General features: G+C 50.7%; 1 protein-coding gene across 1 annotated transcript; it reads left to right on the forward strand.

Moving 5' to 3' along the window:
* Positions 1-6,748: 6,748 nt before the first annotated feature.
* On the forward strand, positions 6,749-7,699 carry LOC127029031 (olfactory receptor 14C36-like). Its single transcript, XM_050914697.1, has one exon. The coding sequence runs from the start codon at positions 6,764-6,766 to the stop codon at positions 7,697-7,699; it is 936 nt and encodes a 311-aa protein (XP_050770654.1). The 5' UTR covers positions 6,749-6,763.
* The last annotated feature ends 11,877 nt before the right edge of the window (positions 7,700-19,576 follow it).

Below are 19,576 nucleotides of genomic sequence, written 5' to 3' on the forward strand. Positions count from 1 at the left end.
TTTATTTTTCTGCTTAAAGAACAAGTGATATCAGCCTTCCCCAATTCCTGTTGATCCGGAGTGTCGCCTAATGAAGTCTGAATATGTGGGAAAAGTAAGATCCTTTCTGTACGACACTGTGTGGGCAAACTCTGTCCCCCTCCCACAGATACCCTGCCATTTCTATCATCAGCCCCCTGGGACTTGCATCATGCTTTCTCAAATCCAAGCTTTTTCCACTATGCTGTGTACCTGAATATCTCAGCTCATTTGCACCCGGTCGCAGTTGCTTTATTTGGAGAACCAGCTGTGCACAGTCACAGAAGGCTGTTTCTTAGCTGCCAAGGACAAAAAGAATGGAAAAGAAATGAATAGTTCAATAAAAAATAAAACACATTCCTCAGCTGCATGTAAAGTCCAAGCTGCCTCCACTGAAGTCCACTTTCCACGGTGGGTAACCTTAGTGGAAAACCTTCAGTGAGATACATAGGAAAGGACACGTAGGAAGATAATTAAGGATTTGGCTAAAGGGACCATCAGGCAGACTGCAGAAAGTTGAGAAGTGCTCAGTTTAAGGAGTACATGTGGAGAGATGTGAAAGAGTAGTGAGAATCAATGCAGAGGCAGATCAATGTTTCTTCTCCTGAATGTACTATATGGGCTGGAAATTTCCGTATTGGCATCATGGCATCATGTCACCCACATTTATTGTCGTGATTTACATGTATGGGGCTTTATTTATCAACGACCTCACCCATGGGTCAGTGACTTGAGACATCACAGCTGTGAGCTGCAACTGCCTTGGGCAGAACTTGTCCTGGGACCAAATCTCTCGCTCCCTGCTTGGTAAGGGCACTGACCAGCCGTCTGTCAGACAAATGTGGGCACCAAATGAGCTCCCCTCACCCGAGCCTTGCACAAGGACCTGGACTCAAGGAGGACAGATGTGCCTGAGGGAGGCCTTCCCCTCACATAGAAGTTTTTCTTAAATCGGTATTTTGGGATCCATGAATGCTGAATGGAGAGACATGGCCATTTCTGGAAGGGGGGATGGAGAGCCCTGCTGGGAAACCTGGCTGCTGCCTGGTGCAGGTCCAGGGAATCACCCTCCACGGATGTACCTGTTGTTCAGGAAGCTGTCCCGAACCAGATACTAACCCCGAGAGCAAGGACTCCTTTTCACCCAGGGACTGAACCTATCCTTTTGGCTCTTCCCAGGAAGTTCTCAATCCAGAACATTGGCTTTCCACAGTGGTCTCCAATGGTGCTTACTTTTTGTTATTACTGGCGTCACCCATCCATTTGGAAGGTGCATTTCGGTGGTCTCGCTCCTCCTGTGGGACTCATCATGTAGATCTGAGACATCATAACAGCTTTTCACAAAATCACAGAGCTGGTGGCCCAGGAACATGTCCAGACGGTTTTTGTATATCTCCAAGGGTGGAGACTCCACAGCCTCCCTGGGAAACCTGTGCCAGTGCTCAGTCACTCTCACAGTAAAAAAAAAGTGTTTCCTGATGTTCATAGGAATCCTCCTGTGTTTCACTTTGTGCCCATTGCCTCTGGTCCTGGGGAACCACTGGAAAGAGCCTGGCTCCATCCTCTTTGCACCCTCCCTTCAGGTATTTAGATACATTGACAAGACACCCCCTGAACCGTCTCTTCCCCAGGCTGAACGGTCCCAGGTCTCTCAGCCTTTTCTCACAGGACAAATGCTCCAGTCCCATCATCATCTTCTTGGCCCTTCGTTGCACTCTCTCCAGTACGTCCGAGCCTCTCTTGTGCTGAGGAGCCCACAACTGGAGGCAGTACTCCAGGTGTGGCCTCACCGGCGCTGAATAAAGGGGAAGGATCACCTCCCTCAACCTGCTGGCAATACTTTGTCTAATGCAGCCCAGGACACCGTTCGCCGCCTTTCCCACAAGGGCACATTGCTGGCTCCTGTTCAACTTGGGGTCCACCAGGACCCCCAGGGCCTTTTCTGCCAAGCTGCTTTACATCTGGGTTGCCCCCAGCACATACTGGTGCATGGAGTTGTTCCTCCCCAGGGGCAGGACTTGGCACTTCTCCTTGTTGAACTTCATGAGGTTCCTGTCAGCCCATTTCGCCCATCTGTCGAGGTCCCTCTGGATGGCAACACAATCCCCTGGGGTATCAGCCACTCCTCCCAGCTTGGTGTCATCAGCAAACCTGCTGAGGGGACACTCTGCCCCATCATCCAGATCGCTCAGGAAGATTCTGAGCAGGATTGGACCCAGTATTGATCCTGTGGGTACACTGGTAGTTAGTGGCTTCCACCCAGACTTTGTGTCACTGATCACCACTCTTGGGGCCCAGCCGTTCAGCCACCTTCCAACCCACCTCACAATGCTCAGGCAGGCCAGACTTCAACAGCTTCTCTCTGAGGATCTTATGGCAGACAGTGTCAAAAGCCTTGCAGAAATCAAGGCAGACAATAACTACTGCTCTCCTCTTGTCTATGAAGGCAATCATTTCATTGGAGAAGGTTATCAGGTCAGTCAAGCATGACTTGCCCTTGGTGAATTCATGCTGAGTACACCTGATGATTTTCTTCCTGTTCACATGCCTGGAAATGGTTTCCAAGATGAGCTGCTCCATCGTGTTCCCATGGATCAAGATGACACTGACCGGTCTGTGTCTCCCTGGGTCCTCCTTCTTGCCCTTCTTGAAGACAGGACTGACATTTGATTTCCTCCAGTCCTCAGGCACTTCTCCCAGTCACCATGAGTGATCAAAGGTTATCAAGAGTGGCCTTGCAATGACATCTGCCAGCTCCCTCAGCACTCGTGGGTGCATCCCATCAGGGCCCATGGACTTCTCTATGTCCCGTTTGCTTAAGTATTCCCTGACCAGATCCTCTTCTACCAAGGTTACGTCTTCCTTGCTCCAGCCTTTCCCCCAGGTCTCTGGGACCTGGCATTCCTGAAGGTTGGTCTTGCTGCTAAAGGCTGAAGTGACGGAGGCATTCAGTACCTCAGCCTTTCCCATGTCCTGTGTCACAGCATCCCCTGCCTCATCCACCAGCAAGCCCACATTTTCCCTAACATTCCTTTCATCACCCATGTTCTTATGGAAGCCCTTCTTGCCTTTGACATCCCTGACCAGATTCCATTCTACTTGGGCTTTGGCTTTCCCAACCAATGGGACAACGTCTCTGTATTCCTCCCAGGTTGCCTGTCCCTGCTTCCACCCTCTCTACGCTTCCTCTTTGTGTTTGTGTTTTGCCAGGGGGTCCTTGCTCATCCCTGCAGACATTTTTGCCTCATTTCCTCTACATAAAATGAGGTAGCTGCCATGAATTAGTTTTGGCATTGTAGCGATGGCCATGAGACAAGCGCCATCACGGTCAATGGAGTTCTAGAAAATACAGCTGATGGAGAATATAAGGAGAGAGATTGAGCTCTCCCTGTGGCACGTGACTCCATTTGGTCAGCTGAATACTTCAAGAGGCTGCCCTGAACATAATGAATAGGAACAGATTTGGTTGCCAATTAAATTGGGCATCTTCTGTCATTTCCGTTAGACACACAGAATCACAGAAGAGCCCAGGTTGGAAGGGACCTCGAAAGATCATCTGGTCCAACATTTGGTGGGAAAGGGACCCTAAGTGAGATTATCTATCACCCTGTCCAATCGCATCTTGAAAACCTCCAGTGATGAGAACTCGACTGTGTCCCTGGGGAGGTTGTTCCACTGAATGATTGTTCTCACTCTCAAAAATTTCTTTCTTATGTCGAGATGAAACTTCTCCCAGTGCAACTTGTACCCATTGCCCCTTGTCTTCCTCATGTGGCTCCTTCTGAAGAGAGAGCCTCTGTCCTCTTTGTAGACACCCTTTAAGTACCTTTAAGTTGGCCAAAGGAATGCCCCACCAGCCTCCAAGAAGATGCCCCCAGATGCTGTCCTGTCTCTAAGAACTACTCCATCAGAGCTTGCGGCTACCTGCCTATATCTTGGACCCACTCTGGCACCTGAAATGTCACCAGGTGTTTCACCTGAACAGCTCGCTCCTGCCCTCCATCTCCGATAATTTGCAGGCAGATGAGACAAGCGGCTCACATGCAGGTGCCTATTTTGTGCACAGCTGAATTGAGGCAAGAGGAATCCCAGCTCCTGAGGGTTTGTGGCAGGCATGGGAGGGAGCTGAGTCCCCTTCTAGGTATGGAATACCTCTTTGGCTAGTTCAGGTCAGCTGCCCCGGCTCTGCTCCCTCCCAGCTCCTTGCCCACCTGCTTGCTGGCAGAGCATGGGAAACTGAAAAGTCCTTGGCTTAAGATAAGCGCTACTTAGCAACAGCTAAAACATCAGAGTGTTATCAACATCATTCTCACACTAAATCCAAAACACAGCACTGTACCAGCTACTAAAAAGAAAGTTAACTCTGTCCCAGCCGAAACCAGGACAACTACCAAGCCAGACTGAGATGCCTTGATTGACTCAGCTGAATCCGTTTGGATAAATTATGTCCCTCCTTGTAACCTTCCTGGTTTCCTACCTAATCCTGGGAAAATAAAAGCCGATTCTCATGCCCAACTCTGTCTCTGATAGGAGAAATGACACTGCTGGAAATAAGCATCTCTCCCCAGCTGAGGGAGGGAACATCAGGGACTGCTTCAGCGTGATTCACCGCAGGTTCCCCTGGAGCCCCAGGGACACCTGGAGGGAGCCCAGAGGGGGCAGAGAAAGTGGCACCTTGGGCTGGGCCTCTGCTGCTGAGCTGGGCCGGGCTCCTGGGATGGAGGCAGCTCATGGCAAGCCGGCAGTGCTGCACAGAGACAGCTCTGCCCAGGAGTAGCTCAGGGCGGTGGGCACTGCCTGCAGGCAGCGAGGGAGGATGAGCGAGGCAGAGAGAAGTTAAAGGCAGTGTGAAGTGGGAGGATGTTGAGAGCTCTCTGGAGGAGAAATCTTCCCAGTCCTCTACGTGGTAAGTCTGTGGGTGCAGGGCAATGAAGCTGCGGTTCCTGGAGGGATCTCCTAAAGCTGGCACGTCCCACAGCTTATGGGATCTGCCAGGAGGACTGTCACAGTTTCTCCAGTGTAGAGGAAGACGATGTGCTCCAGAGCAGGGCTTCCCTGCTGCCCCCTCAGAGGGACAGGGCATCACAGCTCCCTTTTCCCAGGGCTGGCTGCAGGGGTGTGCAGCTAAGCGTGCACCCAGGGGTGCCCAGGACTGTCTTTCAGAGCAGGGTCCCTGCACCCCAGGGGGTCATGTGCCAGGGCAGGGACTCTGCCGCCTGCCAGGCTCAGCGCTCAGCCTGCCTGGGGAGCTCCTCACGGTGCTGCAGGGAGAAGCTGCGGGTGGAAAGAGCGGCCCTCAGCAGGGCAGGGTCCTCCTGCTGTTGAGGTAGTGCTGCATGAGTCAGAGCTGCTCACAGCTCCACGTCACCCCCAGGAAATGTCCTTTGAAAATGCAGACTTTTCAAGAGGAAGGTCAAAGCAGGGATTACTGTAAAGTTAGAGCTTTGCAGGGTTGGGGGTTTTTTGTTTCCTGCTGTTGCGGGGTGGGGGGAGAGGAAGAAATGGAAAAGGATCTCTCAAGTTGGAACAAGTCACTGAGACTCCTGGACTGTAACTTTAAGTGATCAGTAGGTCTGCTAGGAGCCTCTTGAAGTGCCTTCAGCCACTCCTCTACCTATGGACAGCACCAGCATCACTTTTGCTGGACTCGTCAGGGTTGTTCTGATCGGCCCTTTTCCACCTGCAAGCATGAACATGTGCCCAGCCAGTGCCCTGCACACTGACAGGCTTCTGTAGAGCAAAGATGAGTGCACAGAGGCTGGGATGGGGGCTGTGAGCACTGACAGGGAAAAGCCATAGGACAGGGAAACATCTCCCAGGAGGAAGATCTCCAGGCAGCAGGGATACGATCTGGGAATGAGAGGAAACTCAAACCAGAAATGTTGTGGGAGGGAGAATTCAGAAAACTCCATATCATCCCCTCCAATGCAGATCCCTTCCTCTGAGCAAGCCCCCTTGCCTCTCTCCCACCCAGCAAAGCCTCTGCCCTCAGGGCTGTGGGGTCCAAACCATGAACCACCTCCTGTGCAGCCAGAGCGCCGGCACAGCCAATGGTGCAGCTCTCCAGCATCGTGCCCATTTCCCTCTGAAGAGCACAGAGGCTGAGAGCAGCTGCCCAGCAATGTTGATGTCATCCCTTAACAAGATACCATTGTTAGGACACTTGGCTATCTCCTTGAGGTGTCCTTCCAAGCTGTGAGCTGCCCTCCAGGAGGCAAATCTGCCCTATAGCACCTTTGTGTTGTCTGAAAGCCCCATGGAGAAGAGCAGAGATGCTACGACTGAAGAAATGCTGTTGGGTCAGTGAAATGAGCCACGTGTGTCCTTTGGCTAGAAGTGGGATGCTGAGACCTTGAGAAGAGGTGAGACATTTAATGGTCTGCAGTGGATCCCTCTGCTCTCAGCACTGCCTGGTGGCTTTTCAGAGGAGCACACGAGTGTGATCTCCCCCCCATCTAAGGTCTGGCACCTGCCCCTACCATTCCCATGAACCCACTGTTGCAGAGCAGGGTTGACTCCTGGGCAGCCAGTAAGCAGAGGCTCTGCTCCTTATGGCACACTCAGCCAGCACCAACCAAAGCTCCAGCCATGGAGCTGAAGGAAGGCCTCCTGGAAAAGGAAAAGGGGGTGAGTGTAGCAGGGGGAGGATCCACGAGAAATTCCTTTGATTTTTCTCAGAGCAGTCTCCCATAACTTCTCACTGTCTTTTCCCTCTTGAACAGTGCCCCATGCCCTGAGGCAGCAAATGTCCAACGGCAGCTCCATCACCGAGTTCCTCCTCCTGGTGTTCGCTGACACACGGGAGCTGCAGCTCTTGCACTTCTGGCTCTTCCTGGGCATCTACCTGGCTGCCCTCCTGGGCAACGGCCTCATCATCACCGCCATAGCCTGCGACCACCGCCTCCACACCCCCATGTACTTCTTCCTCCTCAACCTCTCCCTCTTTGACATGGGCTCCATCTCCACCACTCTCCCCAAAGCCATGGCCAATTCCCTCTGGGACACCGGGGCCATTTCCTATGCAGGATGTGCTGCCCAGGTCTTTTTCTTTCTCTTCTTGATTGGAGGGGAATATTGTCTTCTCACCATCATGGCCTACGACCGCTACGTTGCCATCTGCAAACCCCTGCACTACGGGACCCTCCTGGGCAGCAGAGCTTGTGCCAACATGGCAGCGGCTGCCTGGGGCAGTGGCTTCCTCTATGCCATGCTGCACACTGCCAATACATTTTCACTGCCACTCTGCCAAGGCAATGCTGTGGACCAGTTCTTCTGTGAAATCCCCTACCTTCTCAAGCTCTCCTGCTCCAACTGCTATCTCAGGGAAGTTGGGCTTCTTGTGGTTAGTGTCTCTCTTGCTTTTGGCTGTTTTGTTTTCATTGTGCTGTCCTATGTGCAGATCTTCAGGGCTGTGTTGAGGTTCCCCTCTGAGCAGGGACGGCACAAAGCCTTTTCCACATGTCTCCCTCACCTGGCTGTGGTCTCTCTATTTCTCAGCACTAGCATCTTCACCTACCTGAAGCCCCCCTCCACCTCCTTGCCAGTTCTGAATCTGGTGGTGGCAGTTCTGTACTCGGTGGTGCCCCCGACGTTGAACCCCCTCATCTACAGCATGAGGAACCAGGAGCTCAAAGACACGCTGAAGAAGCTGATTCAATCACTTGTCTTTCAGCAGCAATAAGCTGCCCATGTCTCTTCACAAGGATTTCCTGTTCATCTCAGGAACCTCCTCTGCTTTGGACATTTGATTTGTGATAATCATGGTTGTCCAGGAATGTCTGCATCCACTCCACTTCTCCAGAGACATGAACCTGGTCTGTCTGACCCAGAGACTTTTGTACGTGTCTCTGGCATGATGCTACAGCCGGTCTCCTGTGTTGCACCTCTGTAATAAAAGGGGATTTCCTTAGTGCCAGTGTCTGGAGGCTAGGCTCTTCTCCCAAAGCTGAAGTCAAGACCAGGCTGAAGAGGCTGCCCCTACAAGGCCATGATGCTGCGACTGCGTTCTCCGTGGGCTCAGGGGAGGAGGGCATGGGGCGATGTGTTGAGGAAGGAGGCCTGGGCTGAGCTTTCCCATGTGGATGTCCAGTTCCCCTGGAGATGGTGAATGATCAGAAGGGATCTGCCTGGCACTGTCTTCCCATGGCTTTCAGACACCACAGCCTGCTCGCTCTGCAGAGCAGCACCACCAGCTCGGGGCTCTGCGGGGAGCACGGGAACAGGGGCAGGAATGGCCAGCCAGGCCAGCACAGACACATTCCCATGGGAAAAAGTTCTCTGGGCAGGGATGTCCCTGGAGAAGAGCAGAGGAGCAACTATGTGCTTCCAAGGGGGAATAAATGACCAGGTGTCGTGGTTTAACCCCAGCCAGCAACTAGGCCCCAGCCAGCCGCTCGCTCACTCCCCCCCACCGCCAATGGGATGGGGGAGAGGATCAGAAGAGTAAAAGTGAGAAAACTCGTGGGTTGAAATAAAGACAGTTTAATAGGTAAAGCAAAAGCCAAAAAAACAGCGCAAGCAAAGCAAAACAAGGAATTCATTCACCCCTTCCCATCGGCAGGCAGGTGTTCAGCCATCCCCGGGAAAGCAGGGCTCCATCACGCCTAACCGTTACTTGGGAAGACAAACGCCATCACTCCGAACGTCCCCCGCCCTCCTTCTTCTTCCCCCCAGCTCTATACGCTGAGCATGACATCCTATGGTCTGGAATATCCCTTTGGGCGGTTGGGGTCGGCTGTCCGGGCTGTGTCCCCTCCCAGCTTCTTGTGCACCCCCAGCCTGCTCGCTGGTGGGGTGGGGTGAGAAGCAGCAAAGGCCTTGACTCTGTGTAAGCGCTGCTCAGCGATAACGAAAACATCCCTGTGTTATCAGCACTGTTTCCAGCACAAAGCCAAACCTAGCCCCATACTAGCTACTGTGAAGAAAATTAACTCTATCCCAGCCAAAACCAGCACACCAGGAGGAATCTATTTCTGCATGCACCAGCTCAGGGCAGGCTGCTCTTTTGCCGGCCAGATGAGAAGAACCGAGAAGTGGCTGGGCCGGGCTGGAAGGTGCCTGGGAGAGGACAACACCAAGGTTAGCTGAGCTGTGTGACCATGCAAGGTGAGGACTCCCACCAGTGGGTTTGTGGTGCAAAGCCAGGGCTCGTGGAAGGGAGCTGAGACATGCAGGCACAGGAGAGAGGAGGCTGCTCTGGAACAACATTTGCAGCTCCGTTGCTTGGCCATCCAAGGGACAGGGTGATGACGGGGCCACGAAGCAGCATCCAGAGGGTGACAGCAAAGACAGGTACAAACAAGGAATTTATGTGCATTGCCTTCATTGTGCAGGTATGATTTGGGGAAAGGCAAAGCTTACCTGGAGTTGGTTGCAAGGAAAGTCAAGAGCAAAACAAAGAGCTTTGATCGCTCGTTAAGAGACCAAGGCTGAACAAGGAAAATGCAGGGCTGCTGCTGAATGGGGAGGGTGATTTAATAACAGCAGACACAGATGGGGCTGAGGGACTCAGTTTGCCTTAGTCTTTACTGAAAAGGTCTCCAGGACTCTGTGCTCAGGGAGAGGGCTCAAGGAGGAGAGCACGTATTGGCAGGAAGCACACGAAATCCCACAAGGACAAATGCCAGTTTCTGCCCTGCAACGGACTAACCCTGGCAATGGCACAGGCTGGGGGCAACCTGGCTGGGGAGCAGCCCTGTGGAGAAGGTCTTGGTGGTCAGCGATCTGGACAGGAGGTAGCAGTGTGCCCTGAAGCAGGGGAGGCCAACAGCATCCTGGGCTGTATGACCAGGAGCATGGACAGGAGATCAAGGAAAGGGATTGTCCAGAACCAGGCTTTGGGAACCCTAGTACAGGTAAAATGTTGGCAAGCTGGAGTGGGTTTAGCAAAGGGCCCCAAGATGGTCAGGGGCTGGAGCACTTGGCCTGTGAGGAGAGTCTGAGGGAGCTGGGCTTGTCCAGCCTGGAGAAGGGAAGGCCGAGGGGGACCTCGTTGCAGCCTGCCAGTACCTACAAGGAGGTTATGGAGAATACAGAGCCAGGCTCTCCACCATGGTGCGTGTTGAGAGGGCAAAAAGCAATGAGCATAAGGTGATAGAGAAGAGCTTCAGCCTGGAGATGAGAAAAACCTTTTTCTCCATGAACTCAGTCCGGTGTTGGAACAGGTCACCCAGAGAGGCTGTGCAGTCTCTGTCCCTGGAGGTTTTCAAACTACGACTGGATCAAGCCTTGAACAACCTGGTCTGACCCTGCTTCTGAAAAGTTCGACTGCAGACCTCCTGAGGTCCCTTCCAACCTGACTTGTCTTATGATCCTATGACTCAGGCCCTGTTTCTGATGTTAATGGGCCATGAACCCTCCTGTGCTGTATGTGACCATCTCATGCAAGGCATGGGAACTCCTCCTCCTCTCTGTTGACTGCAGCCGAAGCCCGGGAGGCACTGCCTCAGACCTCTATGTGTTAAGCTTGAAACTCATTGCAGTCAGCTTTGACCACCTAGAAGTCCCTTGTCTGGATATGCACTGAGGTGCAGGGAGAAAACCTGGGCTTTCCTGGGGTGTGATTTCTCCACCTCTGCAGTCTGCTTCTCTACGTCTTCACTTTCTTTCCTACTTGCAGTTCAGACAGGTATGTTTTGGGAATTAGGGGAATTAATCCCACACAGGACTACTCAATACATGCCTTGTATTCGTGGTGAGGATCCCATGCCCAGCCTCCACCTGCAGCTCCCAAGGGGCTCTGGTCTCCCACAGGTCCTCTGTGATACCTGCCAGTCCCAGGCAAATGACTCAGGTGCAGTGGGGGCTCCAAAAGAGGCACTGGATGTTTATGGTCCGGTAACTGAGGTCTGCCTGGAAAGGTGAACAACTTTTTTCAACTTTCTTTTAAAAAGTATAAGCACAATTTCATCAGTCAAAACAATTGAGTACTTTTAAGAAAATGGCAGTGTTTTCCCACCATGCCAGAATAGGAATGTCCAGGAAGTGCAATAATCATAGGAGGAGTATTGATCTTCCCCTCTACTTGCATTGCCACTACTCTGTCTATTACACTGTGTGTTTAATCATCTCCCTCATCTTTCAGATGTTCCCACCTCTCCTGATTAAGTGACCATGTCTAAGGGCATCTTTTCAGCAGACTAGCTGGACATACGCCCTTCCCATTGCTCTCCAGATTTCCCCCCTCCCCTTGCTCTTTGATCATTCAGATACCTCCAAACTCTCTGGTTGCTGCTTTGAGCTTCAGGGAGTTAGAAACTTGCCCCGTCTCTGAGGAGTCTAATTAACTCTTGAGTCAACTCCTTAATTATGTTTATATCTGTCCTTTCCTAGCTCTCTGGCTAAAACACTTCTTGTACGGATATCCCTTGTGGAAGGTGGACCTCATTAGATGCAGCTTAGACTTGGCATACAGTTGAGGAGAGTGTTTTAAAGCTTATTAAACTGCATCATGCGTAACTTTGGGGTTTTGGCAATGAGGAGAAGTCCTCCTGTGGCTGTGTGCAGCCAGTTCTCTGAGGAAAGCAGGTGGGAAGGGGTGCCAAGGAGCTGTAACATCCAGCTGCAGACTTCAGTGGAGAAGTCTGATGTGAGGACAAGTGACGCAAGGCCCGGGGGGCCGATCAGAGAAATGGTGGGGTTGGGGAGGTGAGGAGCAAGGTTTTCCACAGAGTGTCTGGCCTCAAGGGACTGCTTTTCCTACCTGCCCATATCTGCTTAGGTGACCCTCTGGATCAATAGCAACTGGAAAATGCTGCTATCACTTCTTCAGTAAACTGAAAAATAAATTTTAAAAAAGCCTTTACAATGCAAAACTCCTTTTTTATTAAGTACTCATTGAACTCCTCCTCTTTAACTACTGTCCTGAAACCTCTCCAATTAGCTGTAGAAGTCTTGAAGACTTGAAGAAAACGATGGGAAGAGACAAGGCACCTGAGGGATTTCTGCCTTGTAATGAGCCCCATGGTGGTTTTGGTGCTGAGTCCAGGGATCTGCAATGTTGAGAGGAGATTGCACAAACTGCTCAAGGAGGCAAAGTCAGAAGCAAACGCTGAAGTTTCTTGGAGTATTAATGGGTCCCACTGAGGGCCGTTACCAACACAGCCTCCCCATGGACTCCTTAGAGCAGAAAATTGGAGGCAGCAATGACAGGCAGGCAAAGGCAAAGTGCCGGTGGCTCTGATGCTGAGTAAAGCCTTGCTGTGCTTTATCAAGCCAAATGCCAAGCCCTGAGCCCAGCCCCTCAGAAAAGAGGTCTTGTCCATCATGCATGGCTCACGGGTCTTCATGGGATGTGGGTGGTGTGATGCCAAGTGAAGGACAACAGTACGACACCTCCTGTGCAAGGAGGCAACATGGCCTCAGTGCCATGAGGACAATGTGTTTCCTCGTAGGCCTTGGTGGCAGAGACGTCAGCCATAGCCAAGGGGACAAAGACCTCAGTTCTGTCAGGGCCTTTCAGCCTTGCCAGCACCCTCAGCCATCTCCACCACAGGCTGTCCTACACTGTCCCATGCCTGCGCCTCTTTCCCTGCAGGCTGTAGACATCCAACACACTTCCCTGCCTTGTTCTCACCCTGACATGTCCCTGCCTTTACTGACATCTCTCCATCCTCACTGGCTGTTCCTTCAAACACAAAATCATGGGCTAACCCAGACTCCCTCTGAGTGACCTGTTGCGCCAAAGCACTACCCTTCAAGTGACATTTCTTCCTCCTCATGTCCATCTGGACATCCAAAACTGCAGGTACTTGTGGTTTTCCTTTCTCATGCTCTTTCCCACTACCAAAAATCATGCAATCATCTCTGAAAGTAACTGTCAAGCTTTCTCAAGCTACTACTATACTTTCCTGACCCTCCACTTCACCAGGCCAATGAAGTCCCCACCTCTAAGCCTTTCCACACGTGGCCCCTAACCCCATCTTGGCAGACCTCCTATGGGCCCACTGCAGTTCCTCCCCACTCCTCCAGAACAGGGAGCCCTACACCGGGACGCACTGTTGCAGATGTAGCCACACCAGTGCTGAGTTGGGGGGCGGGTGATAACTCCCCTTGCCTGGGTGGCCGTGCTCCTCCCAGTGCAGCCCAATATGCACACGGCCATATTCATGTTTAGCACCACTGCCCCGTGTGGCATTCCTCATAATGCCCGGGCCCTTCTCCTTGAGGTTGCTCTTCATCCAGTTCAGGTCCGAGCCTGCCTTGATGTGCGGGGGTGTTTTGCCCCCTAATATAGAAAATCAAAAGACCAGAAGTTCAGAAGGAGAAGATCTCTTCTCCTTGGAAAACTTCCTGATGTTTCTGTTGGCCAAATCCCTAAGTTTCTCAAGGTCCACTTGGACTGAAGCTCCATTGTGTCAGCTGTTAGTGCGAGTGTGCAAATGGCTCACCTGACTTGTGATGTCTCTAACAAGATCACAGCATGAGGAATTTAAAGGACAGGAGAGATAATAAACTAAAAGAGGAGATACTAGTTAAACGAAATTGCAAGCCAAGGTAGGTATTACCATGGTGACCATCACAGAAACACCAAATGAGGATACAAAACAAGCAAAACCAGGGCCAATGAGGAAAGGCTAAACTGAGGTGGGCTGTTTCTATGGGAGGCCATGAGGATGATCAAAGGGAAGAACTTGGGAGGGGCAGAAGAGGGAAAAAGAAACTACAAGGTGAAGCCAAGGATACTGTCATGGCTGTTTGGGGGGATCTGCCAAGCAGCCCTTCACCTGAGAAAGGCTGACAGGAGTGGGACACAAAGCTGCAGCTGATCTGACCATACTTAGGTCTGACTTATTTCCATGGTTACGGGGAACCTCAGTTCTTTCCCTACCGTCATCAAGCGAAACGCCCTGTAGTAGATGGGAACACAGAATCCTTCAGGCTGGCAGTGACCTCAGGAGGTCTCTAGCCCAATCTTCTGCTCACAGCAGGGTCAGCTATCAGGTTGCACCAGCTTGCACAGGACTTCATTCACTTTCGGCCCGAAAACCTCCAAAGGCAGAGATGGCACCAACTCTCTGGGAAACCATCTCATTGCTTGTTAGCCCTCATCCTCCCATGCACCACAGTGAAGAGCCTGACTCTTCCTGGTTACCTCCTGGAAGGTGTGGGAAGGCTGTTCTGTGGTCCCTCCAAAGCCTTCTTTTCTTCTGACTGAACAAATCCAGCACTCTCAGCCTCCCATAGTGAGAAAGTTGACCTTACAAATGCATGCCTGAGATGTTTAAGGCTCTTCCAATCCTGATGGCTCCTCTTGGATCTGCAAAGGACTTGAGGGTGGTGAGAACATCATCACCCTCCTGCCATGGCTTTCTGCATGAGTCACTCTCACTTGTCATCAGGATGTCATGCACAGGTGTTGCAGGCTGTGAGGAAGGCCCGATCTGAACAAGTAGGCATTCACAATTAAACTTGGAACTCAAAATGTTTCAGGCCCAAGAAGCAGCATCACACCACTAGCAGAGGCTGGTGCTGGGGTTGCCATGCTTGGTGCTAACCCATTTGCAGAGGACGAATTCATGCCTACAAGAATCGCACTAACTATTGTCAGTGGTGACAGAAACACCAAACCACTCAGGTTTTAAGGGACCTTGGGAATTTTCTAGACCAACCTTCTGCTTACATCAGGATGAGCACTGAATTCTCACCAAGTTCCTCAGGGCTTTGCCCAACAGTGTCCTGAACCCATTTTCTGGGGGTGTTTGGAGGAATCCTGGGAATCCTCGAGAAAGCTGAGGGGGCCTTTTGCTGCCAGGTAAAGAGAGCCACAGGATTCCTTGACTCCAAGGAAGCTTCTAGCAACCTCTAGCAGCTGCTAACAAACACTTTCTGCTCTCCTTGATCAAAACATGCATTGCTGAGAGCCTGCAGAAACTTTTCCAACCCTTGGACTGTTACTCCCTGCTGCTTTTACATGTAGGCACCGATGACACAGCCAAACTTGGAACTACAGACCGGTCAGCATCATCTTGATCCATGGGAACACGATGGAGCAGCTAATCTTGGAAACCATTTCCAGGCATGTGAACAGGAAGAAAATCATCAGGTGCACTCAGCATGAATTCACCAAGGGCAAGTCATGCTTGACTGACCTGATAACAACATTTCTCCAATGAAATGATTGCCTTCATAGACAAGAGGAGAGCAGTGGTTATTGTCTGCCTTGGTTTCTGCAAGGCTTTTGACACTGTCTGCCATAAGATCCTCAGAGAGAAGCTGTTGAAGTCTGGCCTGCCTGAGCATTGTGAGGTGGGTTGGAAGGTGGCTGAACGGCTGGGCCCCAAGAGTGGTGATCAGTGACACAAAGTCTGGGTGGAAGCCACTAACTACCAGTGTACCCACAGGATCAATACTGGGTCCAATCCTGCTCAGAATCTTCCTGAGCGATCTGGATGATGGGGCAGAGTGTCCCCTCAGCAGGTTTGCTGATGACACCAAACTGGGAGGAGTGGCTGATACCCAGGGGGTTGTGTTGCCATCCAGAGGGACCTCGACAGATGGGCGAAATGGGCTGACAGGAACCTCATGAAGTTCAACAAGGAGAAGTGCCAAGTGCTGCCCCTGGGGAGGAACAACTCCATGCACCAGTATGTGCTGGGGGCAACCCAGATGTAAAGCAGCTTGGCAGAAAAGGCCCTGGGGGTCCTGATGGACCCCAAGTTGAACAGGAGCCAGCAATGTGCCCTTGTGGGAAAGGCGGCGAACGGTGTCCTGGGCTGCATTAGACAAAGTATTGCCAGCAGGTTGAGGGAGGTGATCCTTCCCCTTTATTCAGCGCTGGTGAGGCCACACCTGGAGTACTGCCTCCAGTTGTGGGCTCCTCAGCACAAGAGAGGCTCGGACGTACTGGAGAGAGTGCAACGAAGGGCCAAGAAGATGATGATGGGACTGGAGCATTTGTCCTATGAGCACTGCAACAGGTTGCCCAGGGCGGTTGTGGAATCCTGTGACAGATGCAAAATCGAAGAACAATTAAAATTAGCAAGAGGAAATGCTAAAGATGGCAAAGGAAAAGGAATTATTTGTAGGATGTTGGGCACCTGCCTAGAAGCCACCTGTCAGGATAGGAATGATAATAATTGAGAGAGACAAGATCTGAGAGAGGAAATAGAAGGCAGGAAGGCAGCTGAGCTATTATTGTCCTTGCAAATTGAGCAGCTACAGAAGCAGTTACAGGAAGAAAAGGGGAAAAAACAAAAGTTGGAAGAAAAGATCGAGATGATGCTCATGTGGGCTCCACATCCCCCTAACTCTGTGCAAATTAGAAAACTAATAGTCTTCCCAGAGGATTGGGATGTTGATATGTGGGGTGATCCTGATGACTGTGATGAGGGAAATCATGACCACCATGTTCCCCTCAGATTCCCCTGCGTATGAGACTAGCCCCACCATTAAAGCAGAATACTCTGCAGGACCTCAGGGTGGCGCTCAGCGATACACCACGCGAACCGCTCCCTGGGATGCATTGCAGTTGGCAAACTTACAAAAGAAATATGGCAGAAAGCCAGGTGAAACTGAAACTGAGTATTTGTGGCGTGTCTACCTGATTGGCAGCAACTGAGTTGAGTGGAGACAAAGCGAACGGTTATTGGGGTCCGGGAGTTTTCTTAAACCTAGGACCTGAGCCGGTGAATGAAGCCCATTCTATCACCAGTAGGATAGCCTACTGAGCATGGGGAATAGATGCCTTGGAACGAAGTGAACCTTCCATAACTCCCATCCATTCCCTAAGCGAGCTCTCCAGTGCTCTCACAAAAGCCGCCTGCATACAAGGCATGCACAAACGGGGAGAATCCGGTGATACCCTGATATCCACCACAGTACCTTATGCAATATTAAAGCCGCTAAATGAAGGAGGCATTTACATTCTGATTCCAGTTGGTCCTTGCCGACAACTGGTGAAATTTCTAATAGATACGGAAGCACAACTTTCAGTGCTAACACAACAGGATGCTGAGCAGCCGGGTGTGCGACCCAGACGGCGAAGAGTTGAAGTCACCGGGGTAAATGGAGCAAGTGTTATTTGCCAAATGGCGAAAATTAATTTATGTTTTCTCACTTTGCGGTTAAAAATTACAGTGAAAATATCTGGGGTTTCGATGTTTTGACTGGATGAAACCAGCACCTGCCAAACGGCAGTGTGTGGTTCTTTGGTGCAAGTATCGACCCCAACCCCGGCAGAAATCGGGAGGCTACAGTGCATATACTCCGCGCAGCCCAGAAATTGCTAAAGTACCGCAGCGTCCGATTGCTGCTGCAGCATGAAACGGAATTTCAGACGTAATAACAGACTTAGAAAAACGACACATTATTTCCAGAACCCCCTCCCCGTACAATTCACCCATCTGGCCAGTCCAAAAGCTGGATGGGAGATGGTGCCTGACAACTGATTATCAGCATAACAATATATTATCCTATATTGTTATGCCAACACATATCCGCTAACAGCTGCACTACCCAATTTTGAGACTTTAACAGCCACACTACAAGCAGCCGCACATCCATGGATGGCGGTGCTAGATGTCAGAGATACGTTCTTTATGGTCCCCTTGCAGGAGGAGGATAAAGAGAAACTTGCTTTTCCTTGGGAAGGTATACAATATACCTTCAATGGACTCCCACAGGGGTATAAACATTCACCCATGATTGCTCATGCTGCATTTGCTGAACTTTTACAGACAGTCCCACTTCCTCAGGATGTGAAACTGTACCAATATATAGATGATATTCTGATCGGAGGAGCTTCACCTGAAAGGGTTGGGGGAGCGGCAGCAGGAGTCTGGCAAGCCCTACATAAAACAGAAGTTGAGGTCCCACCTGAAAAATGCCAGGGACCAAGTAGAGAAGTAAAATTTTAGGTACTTGGTGGATTCCAGGTAGTGAAGCAATTCCACCGGACACCCTAAGTAAAATAGAACAATTGCAGATGCCCCGATCTAGGAAAGAATTACAACAACTTACGGGTACTTCAGGTACTGGAGGAAACACATACCTGGATTTTCTGTCATTGCTCACCCACTGTACTCACTTTTATGAAAGGGAAAACCATGGAAATGGAAGCCAGAACATGGAGAGGCAGTCAAAACTCTAATACGGGAATTAAAAACGTATCAGTGACTGGGACCAGTACACCCCCGCGACCCTATTACAGCAGGATGGGGTTTTGCAGAACGTGGTACTTATTGTAATCTATTCCGGACTGGGCTGAGCGGGCCAGAAAGGCCTTTAATGTTTAGTTCAACTGCATGTAAAGAGACAGAACAGAGATATTCCGAGTTGGAAAAGGGACTTTTGTCTTCAGTCCGAGCAGTTAAACAAGTGGAGAAAATACACCAGGGGCAACCTGTTCAGACTCGAGGGCCATTTAATTTGCTAGAAACACTCCTAAAAGGAACTGCTCCCCCAGAAGGAATTGCACAGAAACCCACCACCGGGCAATGCTATGCCTACCTGATGGGGGTAGCAGATGAAATGCAATTGACTGAAGGACATACAAAAATTTCCAGATTACAAATGCCTCCAAACACCGACCCACTAGCACTAAAACAGCCATTTAGACCTTCATCAATTATAAATGCACTTCCCCTCACTGAGAAAACACCGACTGAAGGCATTTGGTTTACCGATGCCTCAGCAAAGAGGGTAAAGAGTAGATGGTGGTATAAAGCCACCGCATTAGAAATTACCACCGGCAAACAAGGAATAGAAGAAGGTGAAGGCAGGGCACAAGCAGGAGAATTAAGGGCAGATGTTCTAGCAGCACAAAATGGAGTAAAAGTTAGTTATCTATGTTGACTCCTATGCCGTGTGGGCAGGTGCCACACAATGGCTTTGTCAATGGGAAGCCCTAAATTGGTGTCCTGGTTTTGGCTGGGATAGAGTTCATTTTCTTCTTAGTAGCTGGTACAGTGCTGTGTTTTGGATTTTGTGTGAGAATAATGTTGATAACGCACTGATGTTTTAGTTGTTGCTAAGTAGCGCTTATCTTAAGCCAAGGACTTTTCAGTTTCCCATGCTCTGCCAGCAAGCAGGCGTGCAAGAAGCTGGGAGGGAGCACGGCCAGGACAGCTGACCCAAACTAGCCAAAGGGATATTCCATACCATGGAACATCATGCCCAGTATATAAACTGGGGGGAGTTGGCTGGGAGGGGCGGATTGCTGCTGGGGCATTGGCCAGCGGGTGGTGAGCAATTGCATTGTGCATCACTTGTCTTCTCTTGGGTTTTATTTCTCTCTCTTTTTGTTATATTCCTTTTCATTACAATTATTATTATATTATTATTATTAGTTAGTAGTGTATTTCATTTTACTTTAGTTATTAAACTGTTCTTATCTCAACCCACGATTTTTACTTTTTTTTTCCTCCTCCCCACCTCACTGGGAGGGGGGAGAGGGAAGCGGCTGCGTGGTGCTGAGTTGCTGTCTGGGGTTAAACTACGACAATTGGTGTCGTGGTTTAACCCCAGTCAGCAGCCAAGCACCACGCAGCCGCTCCCTCACTCCCCACCCCGGCCCTGCTCCCGGTGGGATGGGAAGGAGAATTGAGAAAGAAGGTAGAAC

This window comes from Gymnogyps californianus, unplaced genomic scaffold, assembly GCF_018139145.2.
Source record: "Gymnogyps californianus isolate 813 unplaced genomic scaffold, ASM1813914v2 HiC_scaffold_62, whole genome shotgun sequence".
In the NCBI taxonomy this organism is placed as follows: domain Eukaryota; kingdom Metazoa; phylum Chordata; class Aves; order Accipitriformes; family Cathartidae; genus Gymnogyps; species Gymnogyps californianus.

Bases quoted from the DNA above. Each gene is read 5' to 3' on its own strand.
- LOC127029031 (XM_050914697.1), top strand. From the start codon at position 6,764: ATGTCCAACGGCAGCTCCATCACCGAGTTCCTCCTCCTGGTGTTCGCT.